The 22,874-nt window shown below is 42.8% G+C and overlaps 1 protein-coding gene across 1 annotated transcript in view; it reads right to left on the reverse strand.

Moving 5' to 3' along the window:
• Window positions 1-1,445: 1,445 nt before the first annotated feature.
• LOC104964478 (arginyl-tRNA--protein transferase 1-like) overlaps window positions 1,446-22,874 on the reverse strand; it is a 21,874-nt gene continuing 445 nt past the window's right edge. The window contains exons 2-4 of the mRNA XM_010793274.1: window positions 11,459-11,462; window positions 9,819-9,941; window positions 1,446-2,270 (exon numbers count right to left, since the gene is read on the reverse strand). Of these exons, the coding sequence (XP_010791576.1) occupies window positions 2,092-2,270; window positions 9,819-9,867 (228 nt within the window). The 5' untranslated portion in view covers window positions 9,868-9,941; window positions 11,459-11,462 and the 3' untranslated portion in view covers window positions 1,446-2,091. The remainder of the gene's footprint in view (window positions 2,271-9,818; window positions 9,942-11,458; window positions 11,463-22,874) is intronic.

Genomic DNA, 22,874 nt, shown 5'->3' on the forward strand with positions numbered 1-22,874 from the left:
TGTGTGTGTGTGTGTGTGTGTGTGTGTGTGTGTGTGTGTGTGTGTGTGTGTGTGTGTGTGAGTGAGTGCACATTAAGTCCGAGGAGAAGCATGCCTAATGTGGGAGAGAAACAGTAAATCCAACATGGCCGCTAGCCAGCATCAGTGTTCCCTTCTCGGAGAATTAGCCTGTCAATCTGTCCTAATTCCTGAAGACACTGGCTGCTCTTAAAGCCCAGGTTGAGTTTAAACTGGATAGACTGACTCTCTCAACTGTTTTCACAAGATCGGGTGCAGACAGGCAGACCTGGCAGAATGGGTGGCAGGTCAGAGCCGCTGCACAAATACAAGTCCAGGAAGGGTCACGCTGACATTTAAAAGTCTGCTGTTACACTTCTCATTCCGTTAGTTCTATGAGTGGGTGTTTCGAGGTGAGCATCCAGATAAGTTACTAACCGGCCTGGCTTAGAGAACACATACAAAACCAGAGTATGTTGATGGCCTTATAACACAACTTTATATCCTGCCTCCACTGTCCATGTACAAAGATGGAGCACAACCAACACTAAGAAACATCTTTTGTATTATAAAAAAAACGTTATGTCACTACAATGACTAATAAGAAATACAGCAACTACTGTCCTAGCAGTTTCTATTGCACTGTAACCACCACAGATAAAGTAAACTCGTTTACTTTTAATACCAAAAAAACATAATATTACTATGAAGGCAAGGTTTAAAAGTTGCAGGAGTTTTTCTCTTGCCTGCACAAAAACCTATATAACAGGAAAGGGAAAACAAACAAAAAGCATAATATGGGCTCTTTGAAGTTCCCGTTAAAATACAAAGGAAGTGCATCAACAATTGTTAAACAAAACAGAAATGTAGGTTTATGTATACAATGTCATACTATATTACTAGCCTGTTAAATCTGTTGAATAGGTAAGTTAAGTAAGCCTTTCTGCTGGCACCAGATCAGCCCTGTGGTTGACACTGTTAGAGGGCATCAGCGTTTGTGTTCTGCAGCGCGTATATCTGACACCTGTTGGTTGGCCCGATTCACAAGTCTCAACTCAAGCACTCATGTCTGGGTGTGCATGTGTTTTTGGGAGACATAAGCTTACTACTGTATGTGTCACTAGAATTACCACGTCATGGTTGTAAGCCTCCGCAAAATAGTGAAGTTGCAGTCTACATAAATGTCTGTCCAAAGTGTCATAGTATGCATATCTATTACTGAGCTAAATGACCAAAAACTAGTTTTTTGATGTGACCTTGACCATTGACATCCTAATTATATTCAGTACTTGTTGATGTTTGTGCAAAATTTCTCAGCAGAAATGTTGGGAATACCGCCTTCCCCAAAAAATTATCCCCAATGCAATACTGTTCCAAAGATAATTCCACTGGTGAATTCAGTGTTATGTTCCAAAATTAGAATTCAAAGAAAAGCCACATAGTCCAAGCATGGAATAGACAACCCTTTTATTCGGTTAAACAAAAAAATACTGTCAATATTAAAAGAAAAGCAAATACAACTTTAAAAAATGTTCCAATGATAAACAATTATTGAGTGGTGCTGTGTAGAGAAGATTGAGGATGTAATGTAAGCAAAGTAAAAACCACCTTCAAAGATCACTGAACATTCAAAAGAAAAAATGCTCCTCAAGTGATAACGCTGACATATGGCTGAACCTGAGTCCGCTCGGAGGAGAGCTGTCACCTGCATATGACATCATCAGGAACATCACTGCTTAAGGGCTGAGAATAGAAAATAATAATCTAAATAACATCCAAGGTACAGGTCCCTGTTGGGAGTCAAATCAAACAGAAGGAAGAAGAAGAACTAAGAATGGATAATGCAGGATACATTGATGAATATATATTTATTTTTTGAAATAAATGTGAATGAGGCCAATGGGTGAATGGCTACATACATAGATAATTATTGGCCACTGCATTACACCTGCTAAGCGCGGTGAGACTACTGGAAGCAGAAAGCACTTTGACAGACAGCGAGGAGACACACAGACGTACGAGAGACACACAGCTTGCTGGAAGGTGTGTATTCACGTGAGATTGAAAGGTGCAGTGGTGTGACAGTGGTGTGTTTTAGGTGCGGTAGAGTAAGATCCTCTCGATGCAGTCCTGGCCGACCAAGCCGCCGTACTGCTGCACCTCCGCCTCGTCGCTGGAGCCTTTACGTTTACGGGAGTAGGCGGCGTACGGCATGACGGCCCGTCTGTAAAGCACCAGAGCTCTGCCCACGTCCTTCAGCACCCGGGGGTCTCCTGAATCACAAACATGAGAATGTAAAGAAGAGCAGAGCAGAGTCACACCACAACACTGTCTTTATTGTCCTCCTCATTCTTATTAGTTAACCTCTTGAATGATTTGGCAAGGATACACTATTATTCCAAGAAACTGTTGGAGGAGCAGGAGCATTTTTCTTCCCCTTAAGGCCCTAATTCCGCTACGCCCTAAACCTGGAGCCACGCTGAGTTAGTTGGCCCTTGTTTACGGAGCCTTGCTCCCCGCTGGTCTGCCAGACTCAGTGTTTCATTAGGTCCTGTGTCGTGCACTGCCAGGTCCCATCAGACCAGTGAAAACGCTGCTAATATAAGAAGTGCGCGTGTTCAGCAGCTAACAATGGACCTCTGGAGAGTCAGACGGAAAAATGGGTTGAGAAGAAAATATGATGCCCCCTCAGTCCGACTCTAAAGCCGCTGCCTCCAGGAGTGAGAGGTTGAGCCAAGCTGCCCACGGCTGGCGCCAGGAGGACATGCAAGAGGTGGCACAGCAGGGAGCATTAACTACAGCTAATATAACATGAAAAAGATATACTGCAATTTGTTTGTGAATGTAAATGGGTCCCACTGTGAGCTCTAATCATCTCCCACTCCAGTCAGAATTGAGGAGTCTTTCATTTTCTGTCAGAACTTCTGTCATTCTTAGTGCCCTCTTATAAAGCTTTTATCTCTCTCCTTAGCTATTAGCGAAGCCTCCTCTAAGCATTCTGCTTATACACCAATTGCAAAATGCCTACTATTTTGCATTCATACCGTGCCTTCTGAAGAGTAAAACCCCATATTTCGTTCAATCCGTTTGCTATTCTGGCGCAATCCTGAATCTGGCCTTGCTAAGAGGAAGCAGATGAGAATAAACTTCAGGCCAGGCAGTGGATCGGACCCTCGCCAGGCCCATGGCGACACATCAGTCGAACAGGAGCGAGTAAGATTTGGTATTAATAGAGCTCAGGGGCCTCCCACTCGCCACTACTGCTCCCCATGACAATACCCATGTGGCTCGCAGCTGACCAACCAGGTGGTACGAGCGATGCAAGCGCCAATATTTCGGCATAATTCCTAAAATATTTGCCTAAGTACTGCTTAATCCCACCTGATCACCTAATAAACTGGGATAACTGGACAAAAACTGAAAAAGCTGCAAAACTGTGATGTAATGCTGCAAACAAAAGGTCTTTCTCTTTTGCCAGATGTTAAAAGAATCCCCAGTTTACAAAGCAATCTTGGCTATTTATGGGCTGGATGTGATCAGAAAACCAACTTTTGCTGCTGTAATCAGTTAAAATGTTTTCATTGATCATAGAAAACACGAGTTGAAAGGCAATTTTTTTTACAGAAATACATCTGAGAAGCCATCAGTAGAAACGATCACCATCTATCAAGGGCCACCTTTAACCAATCAGATCAACAGTGCCAGTTAGTAAATCAAACTTTCAAAACTAGTTGGGAGAGGAGCGGCGGAAAAAACACCCTTAATTCCATTCAATGCTCTTATTTTGATAAAGTAATACTCCAGTTGTAATTTATAACTGATGCTGGTGCAGCATGTACTTCCTTTCGAGGCATTGCTGTTGTTTTAACACTAGAACTGCCAGGGGTCGCTGTAAACCTAAAACCGCCAACGTGTAAAATGTACCCGCTATTAGAATGCATTGATTTTCAAGGTACAATGTTATTTTAGTTATCATACTAGAACACAGGGTTAACAGTGAGTTATGATCGCACAGTGATGAAACTTATACCAATATAATCTGTGGACTCTATAGTAAAACGTCATGTTTATGTTTACGTGCGAGATCAATAGCGCGAAAATCAATGCATTTTCTATGTAAAAAGTGTATTTTGTGCCTCTACTGTGACATGTTTCCATGCTTTAATGTTCAAACAGATCTTTATTTTCCCCTTATTGCCTGTGCTGCATCATCTCTTTTCACCCTCTGTCTGAAACAGGAGCCCAGTCTGCTCTGATTGGTTAGCTGGCCGGCTCTGTTGTGATTGGTCAACTACTTAGAATTGTCCTGCCCCTTAGCCTATCACAAACAATATGTTGGAGTGCTCACCAACAAGAGTGTGAGTGTTACATAATGATGTAATTATGTTACAGAAGTAAACAAAGGAGTCAAATTGATGTGCCATATAACACACGACAGGAAAGGGACAACTCCAACAAGCATAATGGGCCCCTTTAACAGCCACATCTTCGTGAAGTTGCACAAACCTACACCACACACAGTATTTCCTCACAAGACACTAATGTGTCACTTAAAGCCTGACAAGACAGATTTTCTTGTGATCTTGTGATATTGGCAGTATCCAGCTGCAGTGCAAGGTAAAATCAGGACAGCATCAACATTCAAATAATCTCATGTGTTTAGGTAGATGTACAGTAAGTGAACTTTCCAAACATTTATGTATCACTATAGCATCTAGCTCAAGCACAGGCACTACCTGAAAAGGAAGTCAGAGGAAATAGGAGAGCTGGGAATAAACATAAAGCCCAGAGGCTCCTTAGCTATCACAACCAGTAATCTCCATCAAATATATTCATATTTTAACTTTCCCTTTTTTTTCAAACTATCCTGCGGATTCATATTTTATTTATTAGCCCCATTTCCCTGCACAGTAATGCCCTAACCACTGTGTCGTCCCCCTTCTCTCAACTGCTAAGTTATCTAATTGAAACATGTTTGATATCAACTTTTTAATTAAGAAAATCCGCAGTGTGAGTTTTACCATACAGGGAAATGGGTTTTAATAGATGTAAACATGTTGTGAATCTTCCACATAGGTTTACATTTGGTCCATGAAGAATGAATGTGCCTTGATGGGATTAAAGTGAACATATTTAAACGTTTGATAGTTCATTAATAACTTGTCCCTCCAAGCTCTCTGGGCCTCCTCATGTTCTTTATCAGTGTGATGGCCCACTTACAGAACAGTTACGCAAAGGAACACTTGTCCACTCGAGCGTGACACCGCTCTGAAGCACCACTGTCCCCTCGCTGAGCAGAATGGGTAGCAGATTTAAGATGCTCTATTAACCCCAACAGTAATACTGAGCAGAAGGCCCTATCTCCCTCTCTTACTCAATCCAAACATCCGCTGCTCACATAAACATCTTTCATTGCTTCTCCGCTCACTCCGTCCTCCAGAAGTGCCCCCCCCTCCTCACTTTGAGCAGCTCCAGACCCCGTTCCTGCTGGGCCCAGCGAATGTTCAGTGACACGCCGCTCGGAGGTCGCTGCTCCTCGGGGTCGGGGGTTCAAGGGTCGGGGGGAAGAGGAGTGGTGAGGGTCGGGGAGGGAGTGAGAGGGTCAGAGCCGAGGCTTCAGGCCTTGACACCTCGCCACGCTCCTCTCTATCTTCCCACCCATTCCTACTTTCAAATACTTGCTTAACACCGGACGCCGCTCATAGGCAGGCCATCAGGGTTATGACCACTTCCTATGAACCAATGTTGCTAATCAAAAACAGGGCTCAGGTTTGAAAGGAGAAAAATGGAGGTGTAGGGTAGAGAGTATTAAGACTGCTCTTTGACCGGAGGACCTGAGTTCAAGCCCCTCTGTTAAAACACATCCTTCCTGCTGACCCTAGAACTCTGAAGATGACCGTGGATTTTGAACTCCAAGAGTCTTCTCGTGGACTAAAAAGGATAATTATTACAATAAAATGAACGAAAGGTTCTTCCCCAGTGGTCAAAGTGCAGCATATCTGAGGGAAGGGCTGCAACTAAGTATTATTTTCATTGTTGGTTAATTTGTTGATTATTTTCTCAAATAACCTTTGGTCTATAAATATCAGAAAATAGTGGAAAAAAAGGTCCATTACAGATTTCTCAAAGACCAAGGAGACTTTTAAAGTATTATTTTGTCAGGGCAAAACAAACATTTTCAGATAACATGATGGACTAAAGATAAAAGAAGGAAATCATAACATTTGAGAAGCAATCTTTGTCTTAATCGATTATCAGGTAAGTTGACGATTATTATTATGTCAAGTAATCATTGTAGCTCTTATCCAAAGGGGAAATTGGAACTCTCTCAGGTAATGAGTGGGTGCTGTCGGGCTATCATCATCTCCCCCACCTAATGTTTTGGCTTCACTTTTCATGGCTGGAAGCACAGATACTGTACAACTCAGAGGCAATCAGCTTTATTAGAGGTGAACGTGTCACTGTGTATTCGTTTAGACATGAAAGAGAAAGAGTTTTAAAGAATATTCTCATTTCAAATGTTTATCTTTATGCAACAAAATATTGTGTGTGTATGTTTCATTGTGTGTGTGTGTGTGTGTGTGTGTGTGTGTGTGTGTGTGTGTGTGTGTGTGTACAGTAGTTTGGCGCCTGCTGGACATACTCAAGGTCCAGGGGAGGACTACTTGTGTCACACATTCTGCATGTGTTTATCCTGCTCCTAGGGCAATGCCCCTACTTCTTCCTCCGCCAAGCAAACACTAGATTATGAGTGTGTGAGAGATAACACATATGTGGTGTGTAGGATGTGAGTGTGTCTATGTGTGTGTGTGTACATACTGTATGTACATTCGTTAGAGCCTAAATGAGGCCCCGGGGCCCTCAGCGTGTAATCAATGTTAGCCTGCAGCTCGGACAGAGTTGTGTAAACTTTAGATTAACTGTCTTTACGCACCTCATTAAGACAGCTTTGGAACCCGGTCACACTTACATCAGAAAACACACCCAGCTCCCCCCCTCGTCATGAGGCCTGGAGTTCATGGCATGGCCTCATAACAAGCATTAGTTGGAATAAATTGTGACTTTAATTAAAATGTTTGTGAAACTGTTATTTCTTAAAGGGGCCCTATTATGCCCATTTTCAGGTTCATATTTGTATTTTGTGCTTCTTCTGTGACATGTTTCTTGCTTTAATTTTCAAAAACATCTTTATCTTTCTCATACTGCCTGTGAACTTTTCCCCCTCTGTCTGAAACCAGAGTGTTTGAGCACCAGCCAACAGAAGCGCGAGTGTTACACAATGACATCATAATGTTATGGAAGTGTACAATGAGTCAAATCAAGTCGTTCAGGCAGGTTTTGTTTTTTTTCACTTTAAAAAAGGGGTATCAGTTTTATCACCCTGTATATGGACATGAATACATGCGCAATAACATGCATTATAAAACAACTACCAGATTTGAATGAGAATTATTCCTTTTGAACACCTAGCCTTTTTTTTTTTACATATAACTCACCGTGACATATACATTTTATATGCCCAAAACTTTTTCTTTTAACTTTTAGCATTATTGATGCAGATTTCCTTGACAACCAGCCAGTGATTGGTATAAATAATATATTCTGTTAAATGTGTAATGACAGAACAGAAACAGAGTAAAGATTAGAGTAGATATCTTGAAAGCATAGAGAACTGGCCAGAATACAAAACATCTAAAAAGTTGTATCTTTTAAGTTACTCCCTAAAAGTTTATCCAGTCTGGAATTACCCAGGATTTGCAACGTGTCTTTCTTTAGACCACACATTAATATAATGCCAATAAAGACAAGCCATCAATCTGCAATGCTGCTAACCTGAGTCTGCATTCTGACTGACTGACTGACTTTGACTGTCTTTCTGGGGGAGACACAAGCCTCCATGCAGCCACTACAGTCTGGCACCACACAGCTTTGGCAGCAGGCCTGAGAGCTAGCCGTCCAGACAGCCAGCACTGAAATGTAATGACACCATGCTTGGACAGCTAGGCCTGAAATAATGTCCAGACCCGTCCAAGATCAACAGTCCACGCAGGAATGGAGGCACCGCAAGAAACACAAACACTCTCTGGCCACGGTTAAAAAAGGTTAACCTTGTCCTCAGTAATTTGTGCAGGGATCAGTGGTACAATCGACAAGAAAGGGTCGACCAACCACAGCCTAGATTGAAAATGACCAGCCTTAGAGTGGCCTTTTCTCTCCTGTGGAGCCTTTACCATCACTTGAGTAAACAAGAAAAGCTGGCCTTAAGACTTCTGTTCCGTAAAAAAAAAAAACAGATCAGAGGAAAAGGGCATCCGTGCCAGTTTTCTTTGAAGTTCATCATTTTTACCTTTCTGCATGGCGTCAAGGCCAAGTATGACCTCATTACAACACTCTCCTAAGCCGTTTCCCCTGTCAGTCTGTCTCTTATTTTATTCTACTTCTCTCTCTTCTAGTGCCAGCATACAAGTACCAGCCTTCCTCCCTTTCTTTTTCTATTTGTATCACGTCTCTCCACTCTCCATCCATGCTTATATTACTCCCTCATATCCTTCATCTATCAATCCAAGACTTCCTGATAAATCGTATTCTTATCTTCTCTTATTTTTCTATTACTTATTCCTACCCATCAGTGTCTACATTAGATGAATAAGGAAGAGTAAGCAGGAGCTGACAAGCCCCTGTACGCTCCATGCACTCAGGCACGGGAAATATTAACAGTTAATTTGTAGGTATTAGTGAGAAATAACAATCTGGCTTTTTTATATTTATCTTTTATTTATGCGGGGGGATCTTATGATTGATAACTATCTTGTTTAAGATTGATTGAGTGGATTGAAAAGTATTGAGGTAAGAACTGCCCTATCTGTGGTGGGAAAAAAAAGATTAGTTCCTTAACAAAATGTAATGTTTTTCTGCCATTTTGAAAGCTCATCAATATTGTGATGATTATTAGGATAATATCATGAATCCTAATTATTTTGTCCAGGATACTCGTGAGATGAACTACTATATAAGTCTAAATGCTTGAACCCATGCTCAAATAATTCCCATAACACAGCATTGGTCAAATAAAACCATATTTTATTTTTTTATTCTGAAGTTGAGCAGTGTCATACCCATTAGACTGTCACATAAGGTGTACGCATATCTGCTCAGCATGCAGAGCAATTAGACGCAAATAATTAAATGTGTGTTTATGTGAGAGCTGCAGGAATTTTACTGCATATTTTCCTAAAAACAGCCAAGAGCACAAACAAGCCGAACCAACACTGGAAAGTTGGCAGAGAGAGATATTAGAAATACAAAATAAAATGTATCAGTCTTTTTTTGGCATCATATGTATGCAGTAACTCTTCAAAACTCTTCTTTCAAAACTGTCGAACTCACTTACACTCTATTTAACACTCTCGCTGGCCTCCACTTCTCAGCCAGACGATGGCCGTCTGCCAGTCTACCTTCTGCATGCGGTTTATTTTTGCTAATATCACTATTCAACTCATGGCAACAAGGTCCTTTGGCTCCTTTTCTGAACATGCTGAAAGATCATGTGGAGAAAAGACTGAGCGATCAGAGCCACTGGCCCTCCTTCTACCCCTGAACAGTGGCTGCCTTGGAGCAAGCCCACAAGTTCTCAATACACCATCCCAGTGAAACCGGATCAGATGTTAACACATGGTTCAAGGGTTCATCCAGAAGAGCGTGTACAAAGAACTGGAGGATCCAAAACCAAGCTTACATTGGCAGGTCAGTATGTTAGAAAAATGCAGTTTTTTTTTTAAACATTCAATAAGAAGGAATAGTAGAGTATTGTGTTGTTGTACCTGCATCAGGATCCTGGTTGAAACGAGCATAGCGGGAGTTCTCCAGCATGGTTACGCACTGCTCTATTGGAACCCAGGCGTAGGTTTCTGGGCACACGAGGTCTGAAGGCCGGTACTGCCCCTGGGGGGAAAAAAGAGACATAGGGTTAAGCCTCCTGCTAAAACTATGTATTATCATTTTTGTCAAATCAACAGTTATTATCCACAATTTTGGAAATCCCCATTTGTTTAAAACAGCTTCTCACACGCAGACTTGTTGGGATTTGTCAGTGGCAGTTTGTAAACACATTATTTAAAGTTGGGTACGGGGCACGTCAGCAGGTCAGCAGGTGAAACACAACCCCATTGTGGAACAAGCTTTGTCCTTTTGATTTTTCGCCCAAATATATTTGCATATGTTCCGATGCTGAGCCTGCTATTTTCGTAGCTTCCTCTTGGATGCTTTCTTACACTGTGTCTCCTGGTCGATATGTGAGATAGACACCCATAAATGTCCCAAAAATATGAAAATAAAGACAGAAGGCAGGGTCTCTGCAGATGCGGACACTGCCCCACACTTCTAGTGGATAATGTGTGATGATAGAAAGGAATTATGTAGAATATTATAATATATTTCATTTTTTGGGGGGAAATCCTACTTATTCTGCGTTTAACCGCCAGGATAACCTTACATTTTTTTGTTTCCCCTCATAAATTCATCCCTGTAAGCAAGACATCATCTTGGTTTGTGAGAATTAATTATTACCTTTTTTCCCTGAATTTGTATAGACATATGAATGCACAAAAGTTACCGGCAGTTAAATATATATTGAAAAGTATCCTTTCTTGCAGCCCTGGCAACAGCACTTTCGCACTCCGCTAGTGACCCTTCAGGGTTAAAGGTTTGACAAGTTGTAAACTGACCTCAGGGTCAGGACCAGGGTTGAGACCTGGTCCAAGCTGTGCTCTGTTAAGTTCTTTGTTTGAGTCATGCTCCTCGGTGTCAGCAGTGTTATGTTGTCCGCGATACTGAGCAGCAAATGTAAACACACCAGCATATTGTAGTGTGTGCTTGTGAAATGGGTACAAGTCTGTATTTGACTTAACATTTTGGATGGGAAAGTAAACCAAGCTGAACAAAAACAGCTGCGGGGCAGAGAGAAAAATGAGTGAGGGGTCGAATGAACAGAAAAGGAGGAGGAAGAGAAAGAGACTCCATTATCAGAGACCTGTGTTCTATAACACGGCACCACCAAACAAACTGCAGAGATAGCTCTGTAAACAAGCAGGCGCCTGCAACAGCCCGCTGTACCATCTCAACACACACAATAATATTTATCCAATTTTAAAACATTCAACTGTAGGACAAAGACTCCAAAATCTCTCCAACACATTTTTTTGTTTACATAACTGAGGTCAAAGAGTGGTGGACGATTAAACTCAGAACAAAAAGGAGAAAATACATGGATGTCATTACGAACTCAAAATAAGCACGAAAAAGGAAATACCATCCCTGGCGCTCTGACCACGACCCATCTGTCAGTGGGCCTATATGGAAAATATGCTGCCTGTTTTGACATGCAGGATGGGATGCCATGAGAATAAACTACTGTAGGCTGCTTTGCGGCTCTGAGAAATAAAAAACAGAATCATTTTGGGGATATACTCAAAAGGCCAAACCTGAGGTACAGTACAGTCTGACTGCAATTAAGAGTGAAACAAAAGACACTGACATGCTTTAAAGAAATATGAAATGGGTTTTGAAATGGGTTTGCATGATGTACACAGGAGACAGCAGCAGACACGAGTAATGGCACAGAAGCAAAACAATGAACTTCTTTGGGCTGGAGCAGCAAAATGTTTCTTTACCTAAAAAAAGGCTGAACTAAGAATTCAAAATCGACATAGGTGCCAGACAGCTCTTTTGAAAGTAGAGCTAAAGCTATAACAAAACGTCAAGATACCAAAAATGTTACACCAGATGCGTATACCAAAAACACAAAAATCTATCACATAATTCAACATACACTTTTTTTTTTAAAAGGTCATTATCTCCCCCTCTACTACAGATTTTATTTCGCTTATATTTCGCCAAATACACATTTTTAAAGCTCACAATGAACTTCATGTTAATGTTTAAAATTGACCCTCACCCAACATCAATTTTCATTGAATAGAATAAGAGAGCACCGTAATGCAAATGTATTTAATCTCCGTTCACCCGCTGTTAAAAGCAATCGGCTTATAGCTGATGTTAACTAGCTTTCCCACTTTCAACACAGATTTGTTGTTTACAATGCTAAATTATCAAGAGAAAAAATAACACCTGAATAATCAGTTGAACGGCTTCCTAAACATATTTTTCTATCGTCCCTATGATGGTACTGTAGTAAAACAAGCCCCTTATTGTCTCAACATTTTGAGTATTGGTTCTTTTGACCTCCCTTGAATCATATATAACCATCTTCTGTATGCTCTCTTGGTATGCTTTTGCAGAACGGCAATGTAAAACGACTGTTTCGCGCTGCAATACATTCCTTTCCTTCTGTGCTGGTACCGCTGTCCATTTCTCAAAACTTAGGGCGTGCCAACCACTATCTACTGATTTGAAATGCACTCACTATGGATCCTTATACAAACCCCTTCAAAACATCCAAACTATCCCTTTAAGTGCTTCAGCTGATGGATGGTGGTGGAATGCTATGCATCTGTAGCAGCGATGGACACACACATTGATCGGATGCTCTCCATGTCCCGACAACCTACAGCCTTCTGCAACTGTCAGCGCAATCAGCCTGACACTCTCACACTCTGCCTCACCTCTATAGACTCCTTCAACAGCAGAGGGACACACCTATATATGCAGAACACACCTGCTGAGCGGCAGAGACATAGTGACACACATACTTATCGCTATGGGTTTGCACCCTGACATTGCACTTCAACCCTACACCGGTAGCATATAGGGATGGGAGAGGCAGAGCAGGAAACAGAGTAGCAAGAACGTAAAGAGAAAGGCATGTAGAAGATGAATACAAACATGCAATGGCCCACTCTTTGGGTGGATTCCTGATTTCTGAAGGCCTCTTTTTTGCATTTACAGTCTAAAATGGTATAAACAGTCCTTCAACAGAAAGATATATTTCTAACCAACACAAGAGACATGGGGTGTTTCTCAATCTCGAGTACGCTTGCTTGGTAGCACATGTCTTCCGAGCGTCTTGCTTCAGAAGCAAGGCAAGAATACTTCCTAGCATTCGGAAAACGAAGAGTGGAACAGGCTAGCAAGTGTGTGTCATGTGAGAGGCCCCGCCTTACATTTTCCGCCACAGATTTGGGGAAATTGGTCCGTGTGCAAAGCATTGTGGGGATTTTAAGACCTCGGAGTCTACACATGTGCAGCCTCGACATTTCTCCAAACGAAGTACGCCGGGCTCGGTAGAATTCCAAGTATGCTGGAGATTGGAACAGTACTTTTGCGGCACTCAATTACGTAGTATGCTTGAAATAGTGGCTCTGGAGCAGCTTTACTCGAGATTGAGAAACACCCACAGTCTAGTCATGGCACAGGGACAATTCCTCAATTCTTCCCCTGGAAAGAAGAAAGGATGAAGAGTATGAGAGGACACTGCTATTAGTGGTATGGACAGTGGACAGAGAAAAGAAGAAAGAAAAATCTGTCAGCTTTCTTTTCTTTATTGGCCTGAAAGTGTAGACTCAGCTCACCACTGTCTGTCTTTATCTTCCCTCTTATTTTCTTTCTTTCCCAGGTTGGCTTGAAAGGCCCTGTAATTCACAGCTACCCCTTTGGCTCTTCTTCAGCCGAATGTTTTCTACCTTTGTGTCAGCCTGCTCACAATAACCATCATAATATCTCACAGTTACTTATAGCAACAGAAGAAGCCGTAATAGTTCCTGAAAAGTTACATTGTTGAGAGAGAAGACTGCTGGGATTAAAATGGCCTTTTCCTAAAAATCTATGTTCCAAGAAGTGATAGGGACTGCACGTGAATGGGCTGAAAGTTACGCGATGTGTTTTTTTCAGGTAATGATCAGGATGTTGTCTTTCCAGATAAAAAACATATTCTTTTGATCCTTCTATCTTCCCCTTGTTTCGAAAAGCCAAAAGCCTCCCCCATAAACCAATCCGTCACCATCCCTCCATCGTTCCCTCCTCTCTGCACTCGCATGTTCGGACGGATACGAGGTGACGCCGATGACTGACAATCTTTGAAAGGCTCGTTAAGCGAGGCGGAAAGCGAGATGGGGGATGAAAAAAAAACAAGTGGAGAAAGAGGGAAACATGTATAAACTTTGGCGGGTAGACTTGGCTGCCGTCATAGGTGTGATAAATGAGAGGGAGATGGGACGGAGACGGGGAGGGACAAGAGAAAATTAGGTGCAGATGGGTAACGGGACGTTTGCTGGATGGAACTGATAGGAGCAGTCTGAGTGTCAGTATGGAGGGGCCCGCCAATGTTGGAAGCTTTGGATGAAAAGGGGGGGCTTGGAAAAAAAGGGGGAGAAGAGCTAAATAGATAGAAGGGTGACATGGGAAAAGTAGGCATAAAACAAAATGGAGATGAGAGACATACATTTAAATCTATCGTTTGTAGTGCGATAAAGGGGCCCTATAATGCTCATTTTCAGGTTAGATATTGGTATTTTGTGTCTCTACTGTGACATGTTTAAATGCTTTAATGTTCAAAAAGGGCTTTATTTTTCTCTTACTGCCTGTGCTGCAGCACCTCTTTTCACCGTCTGTCTGAAACCAGAGTCCAGTCAGCTCTGATTGGTTAGCTGGCAGGCTCTGTTGTGATTGAATTGATCAACAGCTTAGTGATGTCCTGCGCCTAGACCATCACATACAATGTGTTGAAGTACGAGTGTTACGTAGTGAGGTCAATATGTTATGGAAGCAAACAAAGGAGTCCAATGGTGGCAATTCAGGCAAGGGGGGGGGGTGTATGTGTGTGGGAGACAACTTTGGGATGTAAGCCTTTGCAGACTATTAACATGCACAAAAACCTATATAACTCACTACAGGAGAGGGGAAACCCAAAACGCACAATAGGGCCTCTTTAACATGCGGAGGTTGACGATTTTCTACTGTGCAAGTTTCACAATGAACTAAACCCTCACGTAGCAGAGGGGGAAATTACACAACCTCATTTGAATAATGAGTCGCTCCAGGATAAACATTACACAACCTCAATCATCACAAGTAAATAAACACATAACTCCACCGAGCTTGACATGCAGTTGCACAATACTCCAGATCTATTATCACTCCCCAGCCCCCTCTGTGACACAGCATCACTCATTCTTTTCAGGCCACACAGACTCTACACACACATTGAGATAGCAGGGGCCCGGCTGTCATGAGTGAACTTTATTACCAACTCAATGACTAACGAATAACTGTCACCTTGTTCCTCTCCTTCATTGTGCACCCTTTCCCTTGTCTAGTTTTCTCACACACCTCAAAAAAAGAGAGCGATGCCCCAGACTAGTACCTGTGATTTATTTGAAAAGCAATTAATCAGACACATATATCCAGGGCCTAGCTGCGGCCGAGGAATCCTCGTGAAAACCTACTATGCTTTTGCCTTCTGCTCCTTTTCTTCCTCCTTGCAGGAGTATGAGTTTGGTATGTGAAGGGTTGAGACAGCTTTCATCATGTTAGAGACTGTCAGCCACAAGTGGCTTTCACATCTGCAGCTTGTCCAAAATGGAGGACAGGTATGAACACAAATTAATTTAAAAAAAAAACAACTTAACAGTTGAAAAGTTCATCAAAATGTATATTTGATTAAGTAAAAGTGTGTGTCAGGCCAGTCTAAATCAGAACCCATCCTCAGGAGCTTCTGGTAACAACAACATTGGTTGTTCGGAGCAAATGCATGGATAAATACAGCCCTGCATTTGGCTTTGGCACAGCAATTCATGCCATTTAATGGAAATGGACACTTTCTCTGGTTTCAGATTTTCATATGCAATGATTTGCTGCTTTTCTGTTTTGTAGCATTGAATATCGTTTGGTTTTGGAGTATTGGTCATGGACATTTGCTTGTGCTTTGAACAATTGTGTTGACCATTTTTTGTCAATACATTGACTTAGCATCAATCAGTACATGATAAATGCATGATGAGCTAAGAGAGAATCACGAATGAAATGGTGTTATTTCCCTTATCTTTTGACATTATCTTTCATAGGAATTACCGTATTGGTGCAATACCAATATGATGATAAGATACCAATATGGTGTTCAGGGTTTTTTCTATAAAAATATAGTATGAGGGCGCTCAGGTCACTTCCAGACAAAACTTACGGTCCCAGCCACTTTGCGGTGCAAATAATGCATTAGAGTGAAGCGGAAAGTAATAGTTTCTTAATTTCTTAAAGCTGCTGAGTCACATATTGCACCTCAAACAACAAATAAATCCCTAGTTACGGTTTATTTACTTCCTCTACAGAAAAAAGGACAATAAAAGAAACAATCTCATTCAGAAATCACAGTTTGAGTGTAACCGGCAGACCGACACACAATCCCCTATTTATTCGGAGCTCCGTAAAAACAAAGCTGTCTCTGCCGTCTATATTTTGGAGTTATTATACAGTTTTTGACGAATATAAATATTGTTTTCTGGCATCCCTTTAAAACATTTGCATTTTGGTATGAGGTCGCATGGCGAAAGTAAGAGGGCGCAGCGCCCCTGTTACCCGGTTTAGACAAAACCCTGGTGTTATAGGGGAGGTACTATCACATGTTGCATCATAGAGAGGCTTTGTGAGGATAAGGTCAGTCATTGCTTGACTGTAATAAATCCGTGTCATGGCTCCAAGTGATCCCCTTTCAGGCTTGGTGGAGGACAGACCATGAGACAGTGGGTGTACCCAGTGTCCTATAAGAGGGTTCCTCTGCCTCCATCTGCATCACTTTACACCCACATCTGCTGCTGATTTCCTGCTCATATCTCCAGTTGGGTTTTCCGCCAGCCTACCCCTAGCTGAGGTGTCCCTTTATGTGCACAAGTCAGGCACTGTGAATGCAGTCTCAATGAGCCTATTCTTGTTAACAGTATCGTTGCAACTCAACAGGAAAGGGCACTAAGTTATACAGTAATCTGCTGGACAACTGAACACCAACTCCAGTATAAGACAGAGTGGCTCCACGTTGGGCTGTTTGCAGGATAGATGAGGTCACTAATGTTAGACCTTTGCTTCTGGTGAAAGATATCCAAAAATAACATGCAACACAAAAAGGAGCCTGTTTTCAAATATAGGAGGTTGAACAAAATGGTGAATGGGATATTATGTCAGGATTAAGAATTTGTTAAGCACTCTTGGCAGAACAAGGACATTTGACCCAAACAGACAAACACGGTCACATTTGTGGTCTCCCTGCAGTACGTTATTCAGCTGGTTGTCACTCAGGACCAGCCTGAAGTCGGAGGGTGTACAAAGGGGCCCAGTGTGACCTGGAGCCGAGGAAGGTCTAACCTAGGCCGGCCTGGGCCAAAACTCTGACCCAGGGTCACATTCAGCCGATCTTCGTCAAAAAGAAATAAACAGAGGCCCTGATCCCTACATCCGTACTCTCTCTCAAATATACAGCCCTCACAATGCGTCCTAAGACTGTTGAAACGCATACATTCTGTCCAGACAAGGGGGCACGGCCGGGGGGCCTCTAGCTGCTGATGGACACACGTAAACAGCGCAGCTCAAACAAACACACACACACACAGCTAGACAAATAACACTAAAAAAACAAGCAGGCTGGACAGAGGGGATAGCGTCAATGAAAGACATGTCCAAACAAGCTGTGCTCGGAATAGACCTTAGAGACGCACTTTCGCCACTGTCTGAGACAAATATGTACATTTGTGTGTGTGTGTGTGTGTGTGTGTGTGTGTGTGTGTGTGTGTGTGTGTGTGTGTGTGTGTGTGTGTGTGTGTGTGTGTGTGTGTGTGTGTGTTGAGGTCTCTGAGTGCCCTGAACTTGTCTGGGGTCTGCGTTTGGGGAGATTTACGCTAACTGCTGCTGTTTAAACACTCCGGGCCCACCGAGGCCTTTCACCCTACTCAACACATTACCACAGGACAACCTTCAAATAAAGCATCCAGGCTGCTAAGTCTCCCCCTTGGGCCCCTAGACAATCTCCTCCACCCTCCTCACTCTGAGCACTCCTTTGCCTGGCTATGCGTCACGGCTCCACGGATGACAGGTTAATGAGGAGAAAATATTTTTACAGGATCGCATTTCGAAGGCGCCCTGAGAACCGACGGCAGCGCTTTTATGGGCATCAGCTCACAGACTGGGCACTTTTATCTCTTTATCTCCTCTTGGTCTTTACGGGCACTGCTACGCCTGTGTGACACAGACCGCAGATTACCGACTTGCAGTCAGAGACGCAGCTCCCCTAATCTCGGGTCTTAAAGCCCCACCTCAAACCTCTGACTGCAAGGCCCTCCACCCACACTCTGAATAAGTGAGTTTATGAGGGCAGCTCATTCTGTCCAGTAGTGCTTATCAAAGATCTGAAACCATTCCCTTGCCAAAAAGAAACCAGGCGTTTCAGACAAAGTGGCGCAGCTGCAGCGGGTTTGAAAATAAATAGTGGGGAAGTTAATGGCAAGACAAACACCTCAGGCTGGCAGCTAGAGGGCTCTGGGTCTGCTCAGCGTGACAACATCTCTGAACTCTCATTTTCACCCTTGTGACCTTCACACCTTCCCCTCGCTCCTACCACCCCCGATTCCGTCCATCCACACACAGTAAGACTGAATCGTCTGACCCGACCCCTTGAACTCTGCTCCTTCTGACCATCACCATGTCATCGCTCCACCTAGGGGGTACCAGGCGGTGACTGCCCCCAGTCCGCGCTGTAGCCTGTTAAAGATTTGTTAAAAACACAACTGTGGCAAGGCTCATGAAAAGAAAATGAGATGATGAGGCATAAAAGAGAAGAGAAATTATCAAAAACTTTAAAGAAATGTTTCTGCTGAGAGGTGCACTGTTGGTGGTCTCCTGTCGAGCAAAATCAAACAGAACTGTTTCTGTCAGAAAGGCTCCAATTTAAGAGAGGGGGGAGGGGAGCTGGAAGGCAGCAAAAAGGGGGTATGCTTTGGCTTATACATTTTACACAGAGGGTGAAAATGAGCCTGGTTGGGTTTGATCTTATTTTGATGGGGCAAGGATTGTTGGAAGGTAATGCCCGTTGCAAAAAATACCTTCTAAAAACCACTGAATGTAATCTGAGGACAAACCACAAAGCAGAAAAGAAAGGGCACAAATAAAAGTGAACAGAGGAGGCCATCCATAATCAGCCCCCACCAGTAAATGTATATCATCTCTCCTTGAGTTGTCAAGACTTAGTGCTCCTTAATACTCAGATATGAAAACACACTGAAACACAAATATTGAACATATAACTCCTGCCTTCAAGCTTTCAAGTTTGAACAATTTGCTAAAATGAATAAAATATATTTTATCTCTGAATGAAATCAGTTAAAAGTTTGTTCAGTCCGATCCCTTCTCTCACTATCAATCTTTCATCCTGACCCGCATGGTGGCTGGTTTCCTTAAACGTTGCTGAAAGACAAATGGAAACAAAAGAAAGGGGCATAAGGAGGAAAAGGGGGTGGCTGTACGGTGCCTGGACCTGTAGGGCATGTGAAGCGTAAACTCAGTTCCACACAAACACTGTAAACCTTTACAATACAACTCTATCAAAAGGGCTATAAACTTTATGCAGGGATAAAAAGGGGAAAGGAAGAAAAAAGATTGCACCCAAACTCAAAATAAAAGCATTTGTGTACTACACAGTATGCAGGGGTGGGGGCCTCTAGATGCCTCAAACTCACTGTCACTCTCAATCTGCCCAGATATACAACAATGACACGCAAAATGTGAGGTCACACACGTATGCATAACACACTGTCTGAATGGGGCCCTGAGTGAAAATAACATGCATGCAGGGTCCTGATAGCTGTGGCTGGGAGCCTTTTAGCAAGTCAAAACCTGCCACAGCTTACCTGGAGAGGAGATGTAAAGGAAGGGATTCACTACATTATTATACACTGCAGGTTTTGGATGGCTCTGCACATATTCATTTTTCATTTTTGGTCCTAAACAATTCAGGGTTGATGTGAAATTAAGTCAGGGAGAAAATGTTTACATGCTTTAACTTTCAAAAAAGCTAGGCTGGCTGGTTAGCTGGCTGGCTCTGTTGTGATTGGTCAATCCCTAAGCCTATCAGAATGTGTTGGGGCGAGAGTGTTACGAAATGATGTCATTTTATTGGGAAAGTAAACAAAGGACTATGATTGAGTCATTTCAGGCAGGGGGGAGTGTGTGGGAGATAAACCCCCTCTTTGTACACCATGTACATACAAACTTATACAAAACGATACAGGAAAGGGAAAACCCCCCAAAAAGCATAATAGGCCCCCTTTAAGTATTGATCACTATTCCAAAGCATCTCTGTGTGCAGGTCCAGTGTTCATGCCGGGAAGTAATTTTTCATGTTTAATTGATGTCATGAGAACTAAGCTCATGCAGCAGGTGACAGAAAAGCCTGCAGGCACACACTGATTAAGGTAAACATTAGCAAAGCAGCAAGTGACTGAAACCAACATCAAATTCTTTCATATCCCGACACTCTCTTCCCCACAGTGGCTCACACCTGGATGGATTTATTTCAGGTCCACTGAATTCAAAAGCCATGCGGTAAACTGCTGGCTGTTGCTAGAGAAGTGGCCGGCTCTCTGACAGTGTGTGTTGTTTGTGGGCGAGGAGGAGTTGGTTTGAAAGGGAATGGAGGTGCAGCTGCCGCAAAACGGGCTCTTTAAAAAGTCAGTGAAGTACCGCCGGGGAAATAATCCTTTTCATCTTGCCTCCTTTTCTCGTTTGGCACACATTTTGTCACTCCTTTTTTTCACTCTCCATCTGTCCTCTTCCTCCTCCTTTCTCTTATTTTGCTCACTCCTTCTTTCTTCCCCTCTGTGGAAAATGTAATGGTTTCCTGGGCTCAGAACGAGACATTCTTTCACTGTGAACAATAATAACAAGAGTAAGAGCCACTTCATGAAGCTCTCACTCCCTCCACTACTGGGTACCGCTCAGTATTCTGGCTGTGTATGTGCATGTATGCCACACTTGAGAAGTGCTTGATCTGTTAAAAAAACCAGGTACTCTTACGTCGGTAAAGCCAAGTGGTCGACCGCATCGTTTGTTATCATCAAAGTCTGCTTATTCAGTACCGACATGGAGAAGTACACACACACACACACACACACACACACACACACACACACACACACACACACACACACACACACACACACACACACACACACACACACACACACACACACACACACACACACACACACACAAAATCACTACAACGCAGCATGGAGCTTTTACTTCTTGTTCTGTCCACAACGAAAAGTGGAAATGTATCAAATGAAAGCTAATGAAACAAGAGTACATTTTCTTTGCGAGCTGCTGAAGCTGGATGGCAGAGTTATTGGAGGACAGCGGGAATCAAATATTGTGAGAAAAAAAAGGGTAAGGGACCTCTTCATGGTTTCACAAAGAAAGAAGCTAATGCAGATCATGCCAAGAGCTGAACCTCAGGTACTATAAGAAGGTTAATAAATAGTGCATCATCTAGACACATGGGCTTACTTTAAAAGGCATGCAGTGACAGTTTATTACACGTTCAGGGTTTCTTCCCATTTGACCACAATTCTTACAAACGAGCTACATATACGCTGCCTGACATTTCAGACTAAAATCAACAAGCCGGAGAATTCAGCTCAGGGTGATTTTACAAAACCTGTAGTCAGTTTAAATCAAACATGTTTGTCTGGGAAGATTGGAACATAGTAATTGTCTTCTGGTACGTCAAAATCAATTGTGAGACACTGCTTGTGAAAAGTGGTGTTGGACCGTTTCCAAGCAAACCCTGTGCAGTTCGTTTGCAGTATGAATATAATCCAACCCATACTGACAGAATTTCAGGAAGTTGACCGAAAACACAGGATTTTTGTTTACCTTCGAAGGCATTTGTCGACAACAGGTTAATAGGTAAACATGAGTTGGAGAGGACTTACTCGGAGTTGAGAAAAATATGCCCAATAAAGTCCAGAAAATAAAGTGCATTGTCAAAGTGAAAAAAAACTACACCGGCAATATTTTTTAAATCCGCAATTTCCTTGCATTTATAAAGAGGCAGATCTCGAGACAAAAGCTCCTTTGTACACACCCCAAGCAAACAGATAGATTGAGATGGTCTGATTTAATTTAAGCACTTTGAAACTTAACCAGACTAAATTGATAAAAACTAACAAAATGATTTTCACTTGCACTACCCAAATGGATTAGGATTTGCGAGAGCCCCCTAAGCAAAAAAGCCTCAGTTTCTTTATAATGTGACGAGACATTAGAAGCAATGTGGAAAAGAAAGGAGAGTGGCAGAAGGGCCAAGACCTTTGGTCTCATTTAGCCTCCAACAGCTTCACCTTCTGCTCTCTGCAGCTCAACATCAGAGGGCCAGGAGCCAGGGGCAGGATGTCACGTCTCACCCCGGACCCACCAGCCAAACCAGCAAGGCTCTGTGGGACGCTCCGTCCCAGCTTTGAGAACAAAGGAGAGGGTCTGACACTGGCCATACGCCCCCTGTTCCTGGATGGACTCCAAGTCTTCGAGGACTCTTTAAGGCTGCTCTCTACAGGACCATGTCAAGTCACTGGCACTAAGAAGTTTAAACCCCTCACACATGGAGCTGTTCCCCTGGGCATGAAGAGATGTGTGACCTGGCAGAAAATACTTTCCTCCCAACTCAAAAACACTTTTAAAAAGGAAACTCTTAGGCCCCGGCCACACGAGGACGAAAACGGTCGTTTTCGTTACTATTTAGTGTCATATAGACCGTTCGGCCACACGAGGACGACCGAATATGACAGTAAACAACTGCGGAAACGATAACGGGTCCCAAGGTGGATAGAACGGCATACGCAACGCTCTGGGGGGTCCAACGGCTCCGTGTGTACGCCCTATACCAGTGG

This window comes from Notothenia coriiceps, unplaced genomic scaffold (assembly GCF_000735185.1).
Source record: "Notothenia coriiceps isolate Sejong01 unplaced genomic scaffold, NC01 NC01_scaffold00037244, whole genome shotgun sequence".
In the NCBI taxonomy this organism is placed as follows: Eukaryota; Metazoa; Chordata; class Actinopteri; order Perciformes; family Nototheniidae; genus Notothenia; species Notothenia coriiceps.